At 42.9% G+C, this 21,138-nt stretch overlaps 1 protein-coding gene across 10 annotated transcripts in view; it reads right to left on the bottom strand.

Moving 5' to 3' along the window:
* Positions 1 to 21,138, bottom strand: part of CLIP1 (CAP-Gly domain containing linker protein 1) — a 124,813-nt gene that overhangs the window by 60,952 nt on the left and 42,723 nt on the right. For all 10 annotated transcript variants that reach the window (XR_008291902.1, XM_053206649.1, XM_053206653.1 and 7 more), the window contains 3 exons: positions 5,804 to 5,928; positions 4,899 to 5,121; positions 468 to 665 (listed from right to left, as the gene is read on the bottom strand). Coding sequence is in view for 9 of the 10 variants with exons in the window: in XM_053206649.1 (XP_053062624.1) it covers positions 468 to 665; positions 4,899 to 5,121; positions 5,804 to 5,928 (546 nt within the window). In the remaining variant the exon portion in view is untranslated. The remainder of the gene's footprint in view (positions 1 to 467; positions 666 to 4,898; positions 5,122 to 5,803; positions 5,929 to 21,138) is intronic.

Here is a 21,138-nt window from a genome sequence, read left to right as displayed (position 1 = left end):
ATAGGTTACTTCTCGGCCGCGTTCCTGGAAACTAGATGATGAAAAACCACACCATTAAAGCAAAAGAGGGCAATGGTACAACAACGCTCATCTTTTTTACGGCTGAAACGCATACAGAAGGTCATCTACAAAACAGGAGTTGCAATTGTTGGTAAGGTCCCAGTAAACAAGTTCCCCTGACACAGGCCAAGAGGCCTGGATGTAAAGACCGAAGGACTACGGTAGACTCAAGAAGAACAAAACTGCATCTTTATGACGATACAAAGTGGTACCCCAGGTCACAGCTTCAAACAAGCCCAGCAAAGACATTTCTACTCATTTCCAGTGCTCCCAAGACCAGCTCCCTGGCTCCAAGCACGAGGTACGCTGCTCAGCCTCCTCCCTCAACTTAGAAAGCTCCACCATCTCCACAAGATCAGCTTAGAACCCATCACCATCTCCAAAACAAGGTCAGCACCAGACTTCACCTGGTCGTGTCCGTCCCGGGCCAGAGCTAGCTCCTGCTCTATTTCCCCCACGTGGCTCGTGGCCTTGGCCACCTCCGCCCTCTCTAGATCCCGTTCAGCCAGCAGCTGCTCAATGTGCTGCTGCTTCTCCTTCAGGGCCTCCTGGAGGGCAGTGGTGCCGGAGATCTTCCTGGCGTAACGGGAGGAGGTTTCAGTCAACTGCAAAGGAAAGTTAAAGAAGTGAAGGGCGATGATGCTATCGGGGATGCAAGGAGGGCACGAGGCATGCATGGCAGGCGTCTCCTCAGCAAAGCAAAGGTGCTGCCCCTGCTCCCAAGCTTGCCAATTATTAGGAAAAGCTTTTCATCAAGGAAGCAAGACAGCGGGCGCCTCCTGACTGTAAATTTCACAAACAACACATCAATGTGAGAAGTCATGGAACAATCAGAAAGATGTTTAGAAGGAGAATAAGTGGCTCACATCAAAGGTACCCTGAGCTCAGCTGACAGGGCCTTGTAGGAATCTAGAAAAATTCCACAAACCCATTTAACAAGCTTCTGTTACCACCTGAGCTTCATTAGTAGTTTTCTTCTTCTTGTGACGTTTTGGTCAGTCTTTTGTTCCTCAGACTTGAGGTCGAGACTTTCCAACTTTCTCTAACTACCATTAAGTAACCAAGAGGTCACCCTTGGAGCCAAAAACCGTCCTCTTATTGATTAAACAGTTGGATTTTGTCAGGATTTTCTTCATCTTTCTTTCAAAATGAAAGGCACAGATAAAAAAGAATGAAATCTTGCCATTTGCAACAATGTGGATGGATCTAGAGAGTATAATGCTAAGAGAAATAAGTCAGAGAAAGACAAATACCATATGATTTCACTCATATGTGGAATTTAAGAAACAAAACAAACGAGCAAAGGGAAGAAAAAGAGAGAGACAAACCAAGAAACAGACTCTTAAGAGAACAAACTGATGGTTACCAGGGGGGAGGGCGGAATGGGGGAAATAGGTGATGTGATGGGGATTAAGGAGGGCACTTGTGATGAGCACCAGGTGTTGGATGGAAGTGTTGAATCACTAAATTGTATACTTGAAATTAATTTAATTTTTAATTAAATTTATTAATTTAAATAAAAACTTTTTTAAACAAATGAAAGGCACAGTAGATCTCACCCAGGAATCCAGAACTTGAAGACCTGAATCCCAATCACCAGAGGGATTTATGAATATCAGACGAAGAGGAAAACTCTATCTGCCTTAAAAAGTGCATGTGTATGGGGTGAGTGTGCATGTGTGTGGGCAAGTCCACGCGTAAGAGAAAGGGAGACAGAGGACATGCAGAGGGAGGAAAAAGAGGGAAAGAGAATCTGTGGAGAAAGAGGAGGGGATGGGAGGAGCGGTAAGGGGACTGGAGAGGGAAGGGGAGGAGACAGAAAATAAGGCAGAGCAGAAACGCAGTGGGGGGAGGGGTGGAGAAAGAAAGCCGCCCGGGGCCTCTGTTACTCTGTGCTGTTCCTCCACACTGAGGCTAATCATTCAGATAAAAACACTGAGAAAACAACCTCCCATTATGACAAGGGATAATGTGTGCAAGTTGAACAGCATTCTTCCAAGTGAGGCTCCAGAGGCTGGGAGGGAGTTCAGGAAAGGCCTCATCCCTTGGCAAGCATTTGTCCAAGGCCGTGGACTTAGAGATCAGATCGCTGGATCTGGATCAAGTCAGCCCTGACTTCATCTCCTGCAATCAAAGCCTTGTTTGCCACTCGAATGCTCTTCATGCGTCTATCTGAGCCCTCGTCCAGGAGGCAGACAGAGTGAGGATCTGTCATTAATAGTTAGACAGTTTGGGACTTGACTGGATTCCTTTACTCTTAAGAGTTTCCATTTCTGCTTATTCTATTTTGTGAAATGTCTTGAATTACATAAACATACTGGGGCAGGGGGGAGTGTTCTTTTAACCATCTGACCTTGACTTTCCAATTTCATTATATGGTTAAAATTATACTTTCTCGGTACTAACTTTTCTTCCTGGATAAAGTAGATCTGAGGTTCCCTGCCAAGAGATAACTCAGGGTGCTGCAGCCAAGTCACTGGGCACTGTGGAAGATTTTCAAATTTCAAGGGAAACACGGCACCACCGGTTGGACACCGTGCAAACTACCAGCTTGGGGCAGTGGAGTTTGAGGCAACTGGACTATATTCCTTTCAATAACGTTGTGCCTTCCCAAAGCTAGGCCTTGGTTGCTGCCATGACAAAAAGCCAATACTGTGCAAATCAGTGACACAATCAATGTGTCAGAGGAAACGAAGGTGGCAGTTTTCAGTAAGACTCCAAGGTTTGACAAGCATGTACAGTGCCCAACAGGACCATACAACCTAACACTAAGCTTGATTATTTACGAATTAACTAAAAATCCTTTTTTCTCGGGGCGCCTGGGTGGCTTGGTCGGTTAAGCATCGGACTTCGGCTCAGGTCATGATCTCACAGTCCGTGAGTTCAAGCCCCGCGTCGGGCTCTGTGCTGACAGCTCAGAGCCTGGAGCCTGTTTCAGATTCTGTGTCTCCCTCTCTCTCTGTCCCTCCCCTGTTCATGCTCTGTCTCTCTCTGTCTCAAAAATAAATAAACGTTAAAAAAAAAATTTTTTTTTTAAATTCTTTTTTCTCTCAATTAATGTGTATCATTCTTTTTGAACACCTACTAACTTGCTAGAACATAAATATTAACTTGTTTGTCCTTAGCTGCTTCATAAACAGAATTGCTATTTCTTTCCGTCCGGGGGCCCTATGAAAAAATAACTCTTAAGGGGCTGGGAAATCAGAGCATTTGGGCACCTCTGTGCTCAGTACTTCGGAGGATTCTACATTCAAGAATCATTAGACCTTTCCATACATATGCATGGGATTATTCTGGGGAGATAGATTTCTAGGAAGTCACTTTTTCTGTATTTTTGGCATATTCTTTCATGGTGATTTTTGGTTCAGAAACTACAGCCACCCTCAATAAAGATATACAAAAACAAGCTGTTTTACAAGACAAGAAGACTCCTTTCTCTCTTGTCACTTTTCTGCACTGAGTGAGGTGAACTAAGAACGATCAGGACTGGTCTGAAAAGAGGAGAGGTTGGGAGGGAGCAGGGAGAGCTCGGTTGTCTTCCAAAGAAATGGACACTTACAATTACAACATAATAAAAGTGACTCAAGAAAGAATTCCTAATCCAGAGAAGACACTTGCATGGACTTGTTCCTGGATTAACAAAGTAGACTAGATGTCCATGTGAGTTTGCTGAACGATGCTCTGTTCAAAGAGGGGTGGCTTCACCTCTATGTCATTGTTCTTATCAAGCTTTTCTTGTAAAAGTCCATTTGTAATTTTTCTCCTGAAGATGTAGACTTTCTTTTCATATGTGAAATGAAATAGTCCAAGCAGGTATTTATTTTACCTGAATTTAAGAGAAAGTCCAGCTGGCTGGCAGAGGAGCACTCCTCCCCCACCCCGCACTAGAAGGAAAGAATCCTCCCCCGTTCTCTTCCCAAGGACTGTGGACCGTGGAAGAGAAGGCAAAACGAGACCGCAGGCCAGCAGCCTTACTTCCGATCACACCATTTAACATCCTCCCTTCTGTCTATAGTTTACGGTCATTAACACAGAGATCCAGAATTCAGTCTGCAGTGCAGTCTTATGCTGCCATTACAAATCTAAACAGTGTTTGCCTCACTTCAAGTAAATAAATTTACTGGCAGGAGACAAGACAAGAAGTCATTGTTCTGACCCTAATAAAACACTGTATTAACAAACAGAATGAGCCACCACTGCCTATTTTAATTCTCATCATTCTATTTTTACTGACCTAATGGGAAAAAGGTGGAGAGAGGAAGCGGAAGGGAGAGGAAGAGATGGAGAGAGGAGACACAGCGTGGCACTTCCTAGCATCCTTGCAAGTTCTGCTTGTTCTGCCGTGTGTCCTCTGGCGCAAGACAGGAACATCCCACACACTAACCGCTCTCGGTGGGTTAGACTGTATTAACATGCTACCTAAATTCTAAGAACACGTCTTTTCTCAGAATACTTTAGTTCCTTCAAATTGTTTCAAGTCAGACCTAAGTTGTTGAGGGATACGATCCCTCCCTTTTTCCTGTCATTCTTGTGCCCAAAATAATTTCAGAGAAAATCACCCCATATGTTAGACTCAACAGTAGTTACTACAGACTCACCAAGAACTTGATACATCTTAGAGCCTCAAGAACCTGGAAGCAGAGTTCAAAACCCTATTTCAAAATCTGTCTTCCTGCTAAAGCTTTGTTTTATGACATCTGGAACGGACCTCCAACAAGCTACAACTAACACTCAGTACAAGGCAAGTTAATAGCTCCTAAAGCAAAGCAGGTCTACCAGCAGCAGGCATTTATCGTGCCTGGAAGGGAGAGGCATGCAGTGAGGACGGGGAGGCTTACTAATCCAGTACGGCTGGGTTTGCTGCTCACGGAGGAGGCCACTGAGCTCATGGAGCTGAGAGACGAGGCAGAAGGGCTGCGCTTCAGGCTGGCAGGCGTGGTCGCCATCACTCGCCTCACGGCGGCAGCCTTGGCTTTGGCCGGTGTCGTGGAAGGGAAACCAATCTTGGTTACTTTGTGGACAGGAGCAAACAGGCCATATTTGGGTTGGCACTGAAAATACCTTTAGAGAATAATAATAAAAGCAGTGACCAAAAAGACCTAATTACAAGAAATAACAACTATAAGCAAAAGCATAGTTTTCTGGTTATAACTCATGACTGGTTTGCTGTGAATTCTACCAGAAAGCTGGGGTGATCAACCAGCATGTAGCATTCACATGTATGTAGGCTGATAACCTCCAGGATGTTTTAGAAAACACACTAAAAAATAACAATATGATACACAGAGACAGAATTACTGATCTGTTACTAAAGATCTACTAAAGTACAAGGGAATAAATAGATCTACTATCTGATAAACCTGTAACAGAGGGGTTCAAACTATGATGTGTCAATCTAGGTTCATTAGTTGTAACAAACGTACCATGGGGTGGCAGGATGTTGATGGCTGGGGAGGCTGTGCACGTTGGGAGCAGGGGACATATGGGAACTCTGTACCTTCCTCTCAATTTTGCTATGAAACTAAAACTACTCTAAAAAAACAAATAAATTGAATGCTTGTTCAGAATTTACTCAGATGCATTACATATTACTCAAAGAAACAGTTAAAAGAATGTCTCCAATTCTGGTGGGGGGAAAAAAATCAGTAAGTGAGCCTTAAGAAATAAAAGTGCAGCTCTTGGTGAGATCTGCTTGAGCGTTTATATGCGCAAGAGGGAGGCAAGATTCCAACTCCAAACAAACCTGGTTCCAGCAACAGCCCCATCGTTCTTCCCAAGAGGCTCATCCAACTCCACACCGCACCATTCCCCCTTGGCAAAGTCTGTCTCCCCAAGAAACCGGACTACGCCAGCCTTGGTGCCACCAACCTGGAAAAAGAGAATGTGAAAATAAAGAGGTGAACAGAATTCTATAGCTTAATCCTTTGCAGCTGCAACTGACAATTAAGTACAGAACTCTCCACCATTACCCTTGACGGCTTCTTCTCTTTGCCTTCTCTTCAGCTTTTAAAGAGCTTTCTCCAAACACTGGTAAAGTTTACCTGAATGATTTATATTACGAGAGTGATCTGATATGTCCCAGTAATGAAATAGCCTAAATAATATATAGTCATTGGGCTCTCCACCAAATTAATTTGTCCCTTCATTAAAAATACTTTATTATTCCAGAGGGATTTTCCAGCTTCAAAATAAGTATTTGGGAGGAACCTGGGTGGCTGAGTTCATTGAGCAACTGACTTCGACTCAGGTCATGATATCGCGGTTCGTGGGTTTGAGCCCCACAACAGGATCTCTGCTGTCAGCACAGAGCCCGTTTTGGATCTGTCCCCCTCTCTCTGCCCCTCCCCCACTCGCACGGTCTCAAAAATAAACATTAAAAAAATAAGCATTTGCTACAAAAATAAAATTGGCACATCATGAAGGGAAAACAAAATTCATCTATACTCCTACACTGTGACAGTTGCTGTGTCTGTATTCTCATACTTCCTTTACCTCTTTATCCACGGAAAACAAGACACATCCATATTAAGGACAGATACACATCTACACACATTTGCTTTTGGCCTAAGTATATGCTGCATGAAAAGGTGAATTCTTTAAAATAATTTAACTCTACAGATATTTTCCACTGTGAGGCTGTTTCCTCATGACTATTAAGATTACTATTCTTCACATTTTATTTGACATGAACTGCTCAGAGCTGTCAGTCTTCTTTAATGTGTAACTCTGTCCCAGCCGTTTGATGTACTATGCGAACATTATTTCCAAAATTACCAACCACCATTTATGAATTATCCCTTCCTTTTCCATTACTTTTCTACTTCAAATACTCATTTTGCCACAATCTCTCATGGGCACACAAGAACGCACTGATGCACGTGAGTCTTTCCACAGCTTTGGAAGTTCAGGATGTGCGCTGCTGCCACAGCATTACAATTACTGCTGCTTTATGATCTGTGTCACATCTGCTAGCGCTGTTTTCCCTTGCTACTCTTCCGATTGACTTTCCTTTTTTTAATTTTCTTACTTTGTTCTAGGCTTCCTTTATCTTAATTGCTTTTTTAGCAATTGCCTCTGTTACAAAGAGGAGTCACTGCAGGAACTTAAGAACATTACAAGAAAGAAAATAAATGTTTTGCCTGTATTCTCAACACCCCGAGACAGACCCTGCTGTTCTGGTTCACTCCCCCCACCACGCTGCAGCGGGCTAGGATCCCACAACACGGAGGTACCGCGATAGGCACGTTCCTCCCTTTTTGTTTGAGCTGTTCACCTTTTTCCTATTGATCGGGAAAAAAAAAAAAAAACTTTATACATAACAAACTTAAATTAATTCTCGAATAACCAATGCATTCTCATGGTTCCAAAAATTCTAAAAGAAATATGCATGGGAACGTCTTGGTGGCTCAGTGGGTTCAATGTCCGACTTCAGCTTGGGTCATGATCTCACAGCTCGTGAGCTTGAGCCCTGCATCGAACTTTTTTTTTTTTCTTTTTTAGAGCAGTTTTATAAGTGAAGAGCCTACTTTGGATTCTCCATCACCCTCACTCTCTACCCCTCCCCCGCTCACTCTCTCTCTCTCTCAAAAATAAACATTAAAAATACGCATGGAGGGAAGAGTCTCCCTTACTGAACTCTTGTCCACACCTGCCCCACTCCTACTACATGGGAAGCATGGTTATTGATTAGCAATGCCTCCTTCCTCCTGGCATTTATACTTGCAGATGAAAGCAAATGTTAACGTATGTTCTTTTTCCTCCCTTTTATTTTTACACAAAAGCTAGCATTCTACATGCACTGTGCTGCACCATGCAGAATACAGAGAACTTCCTTCTGTCTGCAGTTGCAGTCATTCTACTGTGTGGATGTGTTCCAGTTTATTCAATCAGCCCCTACTGATAGTTAAGTAGGTTTAGTTAATTTAATACATTTAAAAATAAATAATTTTGACTAATTCTAAAACAAGTTATATTAACTTGGGACAGTAATTTATTACCGATCTTAAAAAGGAACCAGCTTTGGGGCGCCTGGATGGCTCAGTCAGTTAAGCGTCAGACTTCGGCTCAGGTCATGATCTCATGGTTTGTGGGTTAGAGCCCCGCTTCGGGCTCTGTGCTGACAGTTCAGAGCCTGGAGCCTGCTTTGGATTCTGTGTCTCCTTCTCTCTCTGCCCCTCCCCAACATGTGCTCTGTCTCTCTATGTCTCTCAATAAATAAATGTAAAAAAAATAAATAAATAAAATTTAAAAAGGAACCAGCTTTTAGGGTTTTTTCTTTTCTTTCTTGATGTTCTCTGTTTTCTTGAATTCACATTTTATCTTTACTATTTCCTTTTTCCTACTTCCTTTTTGTTTATTGTTCTTTCCTTCCTAGTTTCTTTTTTTTAGTGTTATTTTTATTTACTTTTATTACTTTTCTAATGTATATTTTTGAAAGAGAGAGAGACAGAGTGTGAACAGGTGAGGGGCAGAGAGAGAGGGGGACACAGAATCTGAAGCAGGCTCCAGGCTCTGAGCTGTCAGTACAGAGCCTGACAAGGAGCTCGAACCCACCAACTGTGAGACCATGACCCGAGCTAAAGTCAGATGTTTAACCGACTGAGCCACCCAGGTGCCCCTGTTATTTTTTTTAAGTAAGCTCTAGGCCCAACATGGGGCTTGAACTCACAACCCAGAGATCAAAAGTCACATGCTCTATGGACTGAGCCAGTCAGGCGCCCCGCCTTCCTAGTTTCTTAAGACCAATACTACATTTATTTTTTGTCTTGCTTTTTAATACTAAAGGCATTTGTTTCTAATTTTCTCTGCATATAGCTTTCTAGGAGTTTGGGATGGCAGATTTGTTTTCAGCTTTAACCCTTTGTTGAAGATGGAAACAACATTAAAGCCTCAAGCCTATGTAGTTTTTAAAGTTTATTTACTGAGAGAGAGCGAGCGAGCACGTGCAACGGGGGAAAGGGCAGAGAGAGACAGAGACTTCCAAGCAGGCTTTGTGCTGTCAGCCCAGAGCCCAATGTGGGGCTTGATCCCACAACTGTGAGATCATGACCTGAGCCAAAATCAAGAGTCAGACGCTCAACTGACTAAGCCACCCAGGTGCCCCTCGAGACTATGTACTTTTCCTCTGAAGGAAAAACTTTCAGAGACACTGAAACTGATTTAAGGAACTAAGGGAGACGGTTTAAGGCACTTCAGGCAGGAAGGGCATGTGAAGGGTGACAGAGGGCAGGCAGCGCCAGGACATTACGGAAGCATCCTGGTGTCATGACAGGTATCAACGAGGCAAGACAGAGATGGAGAAAACTCCACGCAGGAGCCTTGTTGTATCTGGCCCTGCAACCCACAATGCCCAGCACAGCACAGAGGACCCTCAGAAAAACATTTGCAGAATAAATGGAAGGTGACCGTCTCCACTGGAGCCTACACAGAAAAGGCCACTTTTCCACATAAACTGACCAAAGGAAAAAGATCTCCTGTGGCTGAGGTTGAATGTGACATCTCAGAAGTGAGTAAAGAAAGAAATATGCTGACACACGGCAAGGGCTCTGAAGTTGGACAGATTCAAATGCCAGCTCTATTAACTGGTCAGGTTGCTTAATTTCTAAATATCTCAGTTTCCTCATAAGTAAAATGGTGATGACTTTAGGGCTGTTGTGAGGGTCAAGTAAACCAACTCACATAAAATTGCTCAGAGCGGTGTCTGACCGTGTAAGGCTCCAAGAGATGCTAACAGCGAGTCTCTGCCCGTGCGAACCGGAATACTAGTTCTCCATCTGGCACTTTGACTTTATGATACTCTTACTGGTATTCGTGGAACCTACAAATAGTCACCTACATAAAGCTGACCTCAGTGTTCTCCACCCTCCTAGATCACATCACCCCGAGCTGCCATCTACCCAGCATCACATGAACAGTACACAGGTCATGAAAGATGATACAATCTCATCAGATAATCTGTTGAATTCTTTGGGGGTGAGTCTAAGTTTACTGTCATGACAATCATTTTTCTAAGAGGCGTCAAGCAGGCTGTGGTCAGTAAATAACCCAAGCAAACCACAGGCTTCATTGGGAAGATTTAAAAAAAAAAAAAAAAAGCCACAGGGGTGCCTAGGTGACTCAATCCGTTAAGTGTCTAACTTCAGCTCAGGTCATGATCTCGCCATTCATGAGTTTGAGCCTCACGTCGGGCTCTGTGCTGACAGCTCAGAGCCTGGAGCCTGCTTCGGATTCTGGGTCTCCCTCTCTCTCTGCTCCTTCCCCCCACTCGTGCTCTGTCTCTCAAGAATAAATAAACATTATAAAATATATATACCACAAATAGGCAGGCGCTGCTGTGGGCTCGGCACCAGGCTTTGTCTGTCTGCTGGTGTAGGCCACCGTAGTGTTTAAGGACAGCCCATGGAAGAATCACATGAACAGGTGGTGATTAAGGACACTGAGCAGGCACGGACATGTTTGCATTTCCAACAGCTACCCTGCTGGACTGTCATGGAAGATGTATCCAGAATGTAGCACTTTTTAACGTGATGATAGAAGCCCCAACCACAAATATGATCACTCTGATGCCACAGGATCCTCAAGCTACGATTTCCAGAATTTTTTAAGAAGAGAGAAGCTAGAACAAAATGCCCAGATTCTAAGACACTACAGGAAAGATTCGCCAGGAGTAAGACAGATGGTCTATGAAGGTCAGGAATGTGGAGAATCCTTCAGGCACAAAGGAGTTAGTCTAACCTTGCACGAGAGAATCCACACTGGTCAAAGCCCCTTTGAGTGTACCCACTGTGGAAAAAGTTTCATGGCCAACAGTAATCACAGGAGAGAAGCCCTATCAGTGCAAGGAGTGTGAGAAAAGCTTTAGTCAACGAGGTAGTCTGGCCATTCATGAAAGACTCTACCCCGGACAGAAACCCTATGAGTGTGCTATTTGTCAGAGAAGCTTCAGGAATCAAAATCACCTTGCTGTTCATAGAAAAAAGTTCACAGTGGTGAAAAGCCTTCAATCAGAAAGGAAGCTTATGGGCACCTGGGTGGCTCAGTCAGTTAAGCGTCTGACTTCAGTTGAAGTCATGATCTCACGGTTCTTGAGTTCAAGTCCCGCATCAGGCTCCCTGCTGTCAGCACAGAGCCTGCTTCAAATCCTCTGTCCCTCCTCTCTCTCTGCCCCGCCCCTGCTGGCATGCTCGCTCGTTCTCTCTCTCTCTCTCTCCCTCCCTCTTTCTTAAAAACAAATAAACATTTTTAAGAAATTAAAGCCTCTGTTCTTTAAAAAATAAAAAAGTAAGGAAGCTGAATTAAGCTTAACTGACCACCTCAAAGTCTGCACAAGCCTGAAACCCTATGCCTGTACACAGTGCAGAAGTTTCCACACCAGGAAGAATTGTATCCCACATGGCAAAATCCACACAGGACAGACACCCTACTGTGTGGCCAGTGTGGGAAAAACTTCACTCAGAGAGGCACTCTGGCTGTGCACCAGCAAAGCTGCTCATGAAGACTCACCCTCTGACCACTCTCTTCAAAGAGGAAGTTCTCTTTATGAGTGAAAAGTCCAAAATCCTCAGATCAAGCAACCTATCCAATTCTATGGAATGAATGGACACTCTTTCAGAAAGATCATCATTGGATAAGGCAAATTGGCTTTTTTCCTTTCCCCCAAATGAGTATGAAAAATAAATGTCTTATTATAAAAAAAGAAAATTAAATTAAAAAAATTTTAAACACCACAAATAGCACATAAGCAACTATTTCTCTAAAGGCAGGTAGTAAAATATACATTTACCCTGAAGAAAAAAATACCATACCACAAACTTTGTTTGAAATGGATGACTACTGGTTCCTACGATGAGCGGTTTTTTTATTTTTTTCTCCCACCAAACCTCAAACTCTTGACTCCTATGACAGACCATATACTTTCCCTCTTCTTGTAAAAGATCATCAGTAGTTGCTCAAAATATCTTCAACAGAGACAGGAAGTCATTCATTCATTCAAATCCTTTTCTACTTAATCATTCTATAGTCAGATTTTTTTTTTAAGTATTTAAATATGATTTTATAGGGGTGCCTGGGTGGCTCAGTCAGTTGAACATCTGCCTCTTGATTTCAGCTCAGGTCATGATGCCAAGGTCATGGGATCAAGCCCCATGTCAGGCTCTGAGCTAACAGCACAGAGCCTACTTGGGATTCTCTCTCTCTCTCCTTCTGCCCCTTCCCCCTGCTCATGCCTTCTCTCTTGAAAATAAAAAAGCAAAGCAAAACAAAACAAACACATGACTTTATGTAGTTTTACTTCTCAAGTGTCCCAGAGAATCCACAGTATTTTAGTATATGCGGTTCATTAGATATAAGACACAATTTTCAAATCTATGTTTTAGAGACAGATATCAAGATTTTTAGAGAAAACAAATTTTTAATATAAATACAAAAAACTAGACTTCCATGACAGACACAAATAACTACCATTCACTCCCTTTACTTTCAGACAACGAGCATATTAACTCCTAAACTGTGGTCAATCTAAGTGAAAATCAGAAGTCACTGCTAGAGGGGCACCTGGGTGGCTCAGTCGGTTAGGTGTCTCACTTCAGCTTAGTTTGTGATCTCGTGGTTCCTGAGTTCGAGCCCCATGTCAGGCTCTGTGCTGACAGCTCAGAGCCTGGAGCCTGCTTAAGATTCTATGTCTCCCTCTCTCTCTGCCCCTCCCCTGCTCACACGCTCTTGCTCTCTTACTCTCTCTCTCTCTGAAAGATAAACATTGGGGAAAAAAAAAAAAGAACTCACTACTAGAGACAAAATTAACTTAAACTAGGACCTCAAAGAAAAACAAAGCCACTGTTTTCACGCTTCAGAAAATCTCAGATATGTAAATTCTTATTCACTCATACAATATATATTTGAGTGCTTAGGTCCTTGGGATACAAATATAAACAGAACACAGTGTTGGTCACTGATGGAGAGAGAAACTGAGACCACCAATTCCAGTGAAAAGTAGTACGTAGTTTTAAGAGGCTTCTACAAAATGCTGTGCGAACATACAAATACTCTTCTTGCAAACTCCGGTGTTCCTGTGACAAAGAAGAACACTGACGAATTCGGCCAGCTAATGAGCGAGTCCACAAACAGGAAAGAGGAAACACTTACTGCTCTCTGAACTCTCCCATCTATTTATCACCAATCCCAAACGTGCCCCGTAATCTGTGTCCTGGTTTCCAAACCTAGCAAATGTCCAATGAGTGGTAACGAGGGACTGTTTCACAGGAATATTATGATCAACGAAACTTCACAAGGTGGCCTCTTGTTTGCCATATTCTGAGTTAAGCAGTTTATTTATAAAAAGTTTATAAGTAAATATGGCTAATTGGTATTTACCAAGTACAAATTTAGCCCTGACTTAAAACTTAATCAGCTGTGAAATGAAGGTGCCAGCACGGGTATTCTGTATTACCTCAACTAGAGAGCCAACCCCACTTGGGATGGTTTTTTGGAGCAAGCCTCCCACAGAGAAGGGTTAAACCTTCCTACCTCATTTTTACCCCGGCTCCTAACTGCACCTCTTGTGGTCATCCTTTACAATTCTACTCCCCCTCTTCGAGGGTACGTGACAGCTATACTAAAAACCCTCTGGTTCTTTAACAATATTTATGAACACCTACTATGTGTCGGGCACTATCGTAAGTGCTGGGGATATGATCGTGAACGACATACAAAGTCTCTAGACTTTCACGGAGCCTAAATTTTGGTCAGAGGAAAATGGACAATCAACAAGTAAATAAACAAAATGAACGTTTTGAGTAGTGTAGAGGGCTAGGAAACAAAACAAAATAGGGTGATGTCATAGTGCCTGTGAAGGATCTTTAGCCGGGGCAGCAGGAAAAGGATCCTCAAGGAGGTGACCTTTGAGCCAAGGCTCAAATGACTACTAGGCACTAACCATGTGAAGATCCAGGGGCAGAAGAAAGAGCAAATCCCAAGGTGCGAATGAGTCTGGGGGTTGGAAACAGCAAGGAGGCCAGCGTGGCTGAATGGAGTGGAGAAGGGAGACATGTTGAGGGAAAGGAGGTCAGAAGGGTGGGCAGGATCCAGAGCACGTGGGCCCTGCAGGGACGGAATTCAGATTTTATTTTAATGTAATGGGAAGCCCTGTTAGACAGCAGTGTGTCGGTCAGTGCCAAATCTACAGCACCAAGAAGAAGGTGTGGCACAGAGTAGACACTCAGCATATTTACTGAATGACAGAAGGTGTTAAATACAGCTATTACCGGTTCCCTGGGCTAAGTAAACGTCATCGTTTCTTCACTCCATGTCATCATTTCAGTCTCTCCATCTGTAATGTATGATAGTGAGTAAACCCCCTTAGAAAAATAATACGACAAGCGCAGATGATGTGGAACAGGTATCCTCTCATAAACTCTATAACTCTCCTGAGAACAAACAGGTAAAATAAAAAGACGGCATAATTATAAAGACGATGGTTAAAAGAAGAAAAAGCTGTTTGACTTGCATGTTAACCCTTAAAATTCATCTTCCCTTCTGTAAAGCCTACGAGAATACCAAGAAACAGAAAGAAAAAGGGGGTGGGGTGGGGAGAGGTTAGCCTGTTACATCAGAGCATGGGCACAGAACTATTGACTTTTTCACAGAGGCTTATAAGTAAGTACCAAAATCAGGACATTTTGAAGTAGGAGCAGGAATTCCTTTAACAAAAATTTAAGAAAATATATAGGCAAATGGATAATGAAATGTGATATATCCATAAAACGGAACATATTTAGCCATGAAAAACAAAGAGCTACAACACGATGAACCTTCAAACATTATGTTATGGAAGAGGCCAGACACACACAAAACTGTATGTTATATAATGGCATTTATAGAAAGTGACCAGGAAAGGAATAAGACAGAAAGCAGATCAGTGATTGCCTGGGGCTGGAGTTGGGAGTGGAAAATGACTTGCCAACTGGTAAAAGAGAACTTTTTAGGGTGCTAGAAATATTCTAAAACTGGACTGCAGAGATTTTATAACTCTATAGATTTATTAAATACCACTGAATTATACACTCACAATGGATGCATATACTATACCTCCACAGAGTGGTTTGAAAACAATAGAGAGGGGAGCCTGGGTGATTCAGTCGGTTGATCATCAGACTTTTTGGTTTTGACTCAGGTCATGGTCTCACAGTTCATGAGATTGAGCCCCGTGTCAGGCTCTGCCCTGAAAGCACCTGAGATTCTCTATGTCTCTCTCTGCCCCTCCCCACTGACGCTTGCACTCTCTCTCAAAATAAATTTAAAAAAAAGAACAAGATTAAAAATATATATACCAGCTATTTTTTATACCCACATAAAAGATAGGTTTAGCTTTAAAAAAAGATGATAAATGGGGTAATGGATGTATGTCATAGCAGCAAGAATAGGATTCCCTTAAGGGGCTGGCAAGGCAGAAAACTGAAATGCCACCTGGGTATCAGACAGCATCTCTTTATTTACTTACTTTTAAAAATAAAAGACACATAAAAATGTATAAAGATGCTAGTATGCTCACCAACCAGATTAACTTGTAACTATTTCACTCCATCATTCATAGTATTTCTAGAATACTACCACAAGAAATGAGCCAACATGTAACAGCTAACCATACCGTGTATGTATATTAAACAAGTGTTCCCTGGAAAGGATTACCTGGGAACTAGGAAGAAGTCAAACAAACCCATTACCAATCCCTGAGAAGCTGCAAGGAAGACTTCTACATTTTTCCTTCTCTAAAAACCCCTATTCAAAATATTCTTTGCCCAAACTCTCTACTCTCAGGTTCAAGATATTTTGATTAATTCTGCTTAACGATTTCATGAAAGCAATACTAAGAGTTAGAAGATGTGCTCTAGTAACAGGCTTTCCAACATTAGACTCAGGCCTGGGCAGTAGTTGACCTTTCCTCTCTCCCAGTCCCACAGTAGGACAGAGGGATCTGTGTTCTCAACCAGAACTTCTGGAGCCCCAAGGGCCTACACAAAGTTCTCAAGGCTAGAGAGATACCAGCTTTGATCTCTGTAAGATATCTTATGTTTGCAAAAAGAACCTAATCTCACATTAATTAGCCAGGCTCAGGGACTAAGCCCTGGAGAAAACTCTCCCAACGCTGCAAAACCAAAACCAAAACCAAAACCACCGGTGTAGACAGACAGGGCACCACAAAGGGTTTTATGCAGGAATAGCATGATCAGGTCTACATTTTAGATGCCCCACTCTGTAACTGTGTGGAGAACAGAACTGGGGAGAGACAGGTAGTGGCTGGACGGTGGTCTGGAAGTCCGGGTGAAAGTGATGCCAGCCCACTTCAGACAGTGCAGGACAACAGGGCTAGAGAGGGGGAGGGGGAGGATGAAACCCAAGACATGAAATCTAACAGGTGGATGGCTTTATGCACCCTCAAGCCCTGCAAGTAAAAGTGGGAAACGCACACTTATTCTACCCTCTCACAAGTAAAAGCAGGGAGGAGGAGGAAGGGCACCTGCACCCACCATGAACTGCTAGGATGTGATTCCACTGGCCCTGGCTCTGACAAAGAGGAGGCAGCTGCTGGAGCCAGCTTCTCACCAATACTGTGAGGCTCTCTGCAGGTCCCCGAGTAAAATCTATTATGCTGGAAAAGATCCCCATAGTCAGCCAGGGTCTCCAAAAAGAGGTTTGTCGTTTTTTCTTAAGCATTTACTTATTAATTTTGAGGGAGAGAGTGAGCAGGAGAGGGGCAGAGAGTGAGGGAGAGGGAGAAGGAGGGGGAGAGAGACGGAGGGAGGGAGGGAAGGAGGGAGGGAGGCAGGGAGGGAGGGACAGAGAGAGAATCCCAAGCAGGCTCTGCGCTATCAAAGCAGAGTCCCATGGGGGGCACGAACTCACAAACCTGAGCCGAAACCAAGAATTAGATGCTTAACCAACTGAGCTACGCAGATGCCTCTCCAAAACGTTTTTAACATAATGTGAACATCTAGAGTCTGCTCAACTTTGCAGCATACAAAATAACAGATCTTTCTGTATTTCAAAATAACAAACTATCCAGCAATCAAGGTACAGAGAGGCCACAGTAAAGAACAACTTCCACAAGAACCTGCCCAGGTAGGTGATGAACAAATGCCCAATATAAGCGCAATGTGACAACCAGACTCAAAGATTTGGGGGTTCTAAGTCACTGGTAAGAGAACTGAGGAAACCAGAAGAAATCAAATTATTAGAAAGGGCATTTAGTGGGGTCATATTTATGTAAACATAAAATGGTAATGGTGCTCTGGACTATAATTTGGCAATATATTATAATTTTAAATGTTTATATATTCCTTTACACAGAAACTTCATTTCTAGGGAAAACAATGGAAGCAATCTAATGCCTATGATTAAATTAGGTGCAATAGCTTCCAAAGAGTGTGATACCAAAGAGAACTTATTTTTTTTTTTAAGTTTATTTGTTTTGAGAGAGAGAGAGAGCGCACACAAGCAAGGGAAGGGCACAGAGAGAAAATGAATCTCAAGCAGGCTCCGCAACCATCAGCATGGAGCCAGATGTGGCGCTTGAACTCATGAACCACGACATCATGACCTGAGCCGAAATCAAGAGTCAGGTACTTAACCTACTGAGCCACCCAGGTACCCCTTCTTATTTTAAATAAGAATTGTATTTACTAGTATAGAAATGCCTCCAGTCAACACAAGTATATTGTGAAGTGGTGTTTACACAATATGACCCTGCTATATGTGTGTTTTAAATTAATAAGTTACAGATAGATCTCACAAACATAACATTGAACTAATCAAGAGAGACACACAAAGTATATACTAGATGAACTATAGTTATTTAAGGTTCAAGCACACACAAAATAAATCTTATGAATAAAGGTATTTTTTAATTCTCAGGAAGACTTTTTTCTTCTTTCACAGTATCCAAAAGACCTACAGATCTATACCGTAGGACTGTTAGTGTAAGAGCTCTGGGAGCAGCTTATAAGAACATTAAACTTGTCATTTTAAAAAATAAAGTGCTTAGAAGTCTCCTTCTCATATATGGTCATAGGCTAAGAATTTGGCACAGAACATACAGTCCCAGATATGGAGACAACCATGTTGAAACACAACAGCTGGAAGTCAGTCATGTTTCTCAAGAATCTGACATCACCTCCTTGAAATATCAAATATACCCAAAAACGCAGCAAGGCCATCTCAAAAACATTCAGGGCAATTAGTTATTGCCCTGAGATTCCCTAGAGAATCCCTATTGCCTAGAGATTCCCAGTCTGCAATGAAGCAGGTCTCTGAGAGTCCAGTGAGCCCCAGTATGAAGCCAAAGCAGCTCATCACACCGGATGGGCTAAAGCAATCTTCGGGGAGATCCATGCAATATTCACGAGGACACATGGGAGCACAGAGACCAGAGAGAGACGGGAAGGACACACATGGGTTTGTTACAAGCAGCTCTGACAGACCCTCCTCGGGCTTCCAGACAGTACCAAAATCAGCACAACTTACTCCATGGCTAACTGATCCTGCTGGCGACTATGAGCGTACGGTGCAGGGGAGAGGTGACAAGGGGAGCTTCAGCAAGCCCTAACTGCCTTCCTAAGAAACACGTGCCTGATACAGTCATAGCTCCGGAGCTCCTACTGGGATCTTACACAGGTCGTTTGGCTAAACACCACACCCAATGCAGAAATCCACTTTCTTGCTCTTCCTGCAATGGGCTGAAGAAGTGAAGTTACAGAGGGTGGGGGTATGAAGGCAAGCTCAATTGCCGGCTTCTCTGTACCAGCTCAACATGGCAGAAGTCACGAGGGCCCTGTGGGTGGGACTGGGAACATTCTAGAACAAGCCTCACATAACAGTGATCTGATGATCTTAGTTTTGTGGGATTTTGGTAACCAACTTTAATTAGGAAAATTCTGTATCAAATATTTCAGATTTTCATATCTAGTTTCCTTAATAAATTCATCTTGAAGCAAAAATGTTTCATATTTCTAAATCAAAGATTTCTATTAAACAAAGCGGCGTGTTACACCGAAACTGGGACATTCGCACACACATTTATCACAAACCTATACAACCTGAGGCAAGTCCTGCTTCTTCTCTGGGCTTCAGTATTATAAGCAAAGTGAGGCATTTGGTGATTTCAAAAGATCCCATCCAGGCTCTAAAATGCTGTGGCTCTAAGGCACTCTTGTAATTTCTCCTAGAAATACTAACCAAAGGCAGTAAATAATTTTATTGCTTCCAATAATATACTCATAAGACTTAAAATTCTCATAGATTCAAGTTAAATTTTGTTCCAAGTATGCCAGTTCTGACCATGTCATTAAAATTTTCCTAGCAGTACACCATTCAAACCTCTACACTCCAACCTGTGTCTGCAGATTCACCTTCCTCCTTCCTATAAAAATGGAGGAGGTCTCCCTCTCTTAATCACAAGCCAGTTAATTCTTCCTGTGTATGAGTTTGGGGTGACATCTCCTTCCAGGAACTTCTGTCCACCACTGATCCCCTCTCTACTGTGTCTGTAACCTGTTCCTTGGGTCCAGATCATTTTAGTCAGAATATAAATACTCCAGATGTTGACATCTTTAAAAAAAGAAAATAAACAAAATCTTCCGGAGACCCAGCACTCCTCCAGCATCAGCCTGACCATCAGCCGGACCTCTGTACTCTCCTTCAACGTCCAACCTCTTCAAAGAAAGGTCACCTCCAGCCCGTTCTTACCCACCTCGAGTCCATTCTGTACAAAGCAGTCGGAGTGATCTTCCCAAGCTACAAATCCAATACCACTCTCATTGTTCCTAACGAGAACACAGCCTGTCCTCATAGGCTCCATGTCATTTGTCCCTGCAGACCCCACATAGTTAACTAGCCTCACCTCCTACCACACACTGCACCTGGGGAAGGACACTGGTCTCTTCCCCAAACATGCCAACGCCTTCCCATCTCAGGGAGTCTGCCCCTTCCTCAGCCAGAAGGCTCCTTCTGCCCACCACCACTTCCTTTGGGCAGCCCAATTCCTATCCTTCAGGTCCACTTTAATCACAGCATCCTCGTGAGAGCCTTTTGTTGTGAGTTAAACCATGCTGACCATGTATTTCGGCTGTTTTAGCAGTCAAGCGGTTTACCACTGGACCAGGATTTCAATCAACTCACTTTGCTTGGTGGAAAGGGAGCATTTCTTGTTTTGAAAGTGTGCCATGTGCTTTCTCCAATGGGAAAGAAAGAAGTTGTTGACAAAAAGCACTTAGTCTGGCATTGCATATAACCTGCAATCTAATCTACAGAGCAGTCCTGTGCTAAGGTAACAGATTTCTGATTTAACCAAAGCTGACTATGTGAGTATGTACCATAAGCCTTAAAAATGTTTATACCCTTTAAACTAGTAATTCCACCTCTATGAATTTACCCTGTGAAAGTAAGATATATACACACAGCAAAAAATTTTAAAGGTATTCATGGCAGCAGTTATCTACAGAGTAAAAAAAAAAAAAGAAAAAGAAAAAGAAAAAAAGTAACTATCAAAAAACCTTTATTGCCACAAAAGAGCAGTTGTACCAAACCCAAAACTGGTACAGCAAGGGAACAGCAGCTAAACAAATGAGATATAGGTTGAGTTGCATCGCATGGAAAAGCTGTCTTAACATGCTCTAAGTTCTGACACATCTGCCTTTGAAATTCATGACTAACCGAAGAGAGAACACACTGACCTTGAAACAAAGGGATCCAGAAGGAACCCCTTGAAGGTAAGAGGTATTAGAAGGCCCCCACAGGTATGTGAGGTCTCCTGGATTCATGGTGCTACAGGCCTGGGGGGCAGAAGTCCTGGGTTCTAACTCTAAAATCTGCTGGGAACCCACTGTGTGACCTGTAGGTAGTCACTTCATTTCCCTGGGTGTAAGTTTCCTATCTGTAACACAACAAAACCACAAAGAACACTTCCAATTTTACAATTATACTGTTGGGCACCTGGGTGGCTCAATCGGTTAAGTGCCCAACTCTTGATTTCAGCTCAGGTCAAGATCTCACAGTTTGTGAGTTCGAGCCCTGCATTGGGCTCTGCGTGCA

Source organism: Acinonyx jubatus, chromosome D3, assembly GCF_027475565.1.
Source record: "Acinonyx jubatus isolate Ajub_Pintada_27869175 chromosome D3, VMU_Ajub_asm_v1.0, whole genome shotgun sequence".
Classification (NCBI taxonomy): Eukaryota; Metazoa; Chordata; class Mammalia; order Carnivora; family Felidae; genus Acinonyx; species Acinonyx jubatus.
This window is presented reverse-complemented; position numbering and strand designations above follow the sequence as displayed.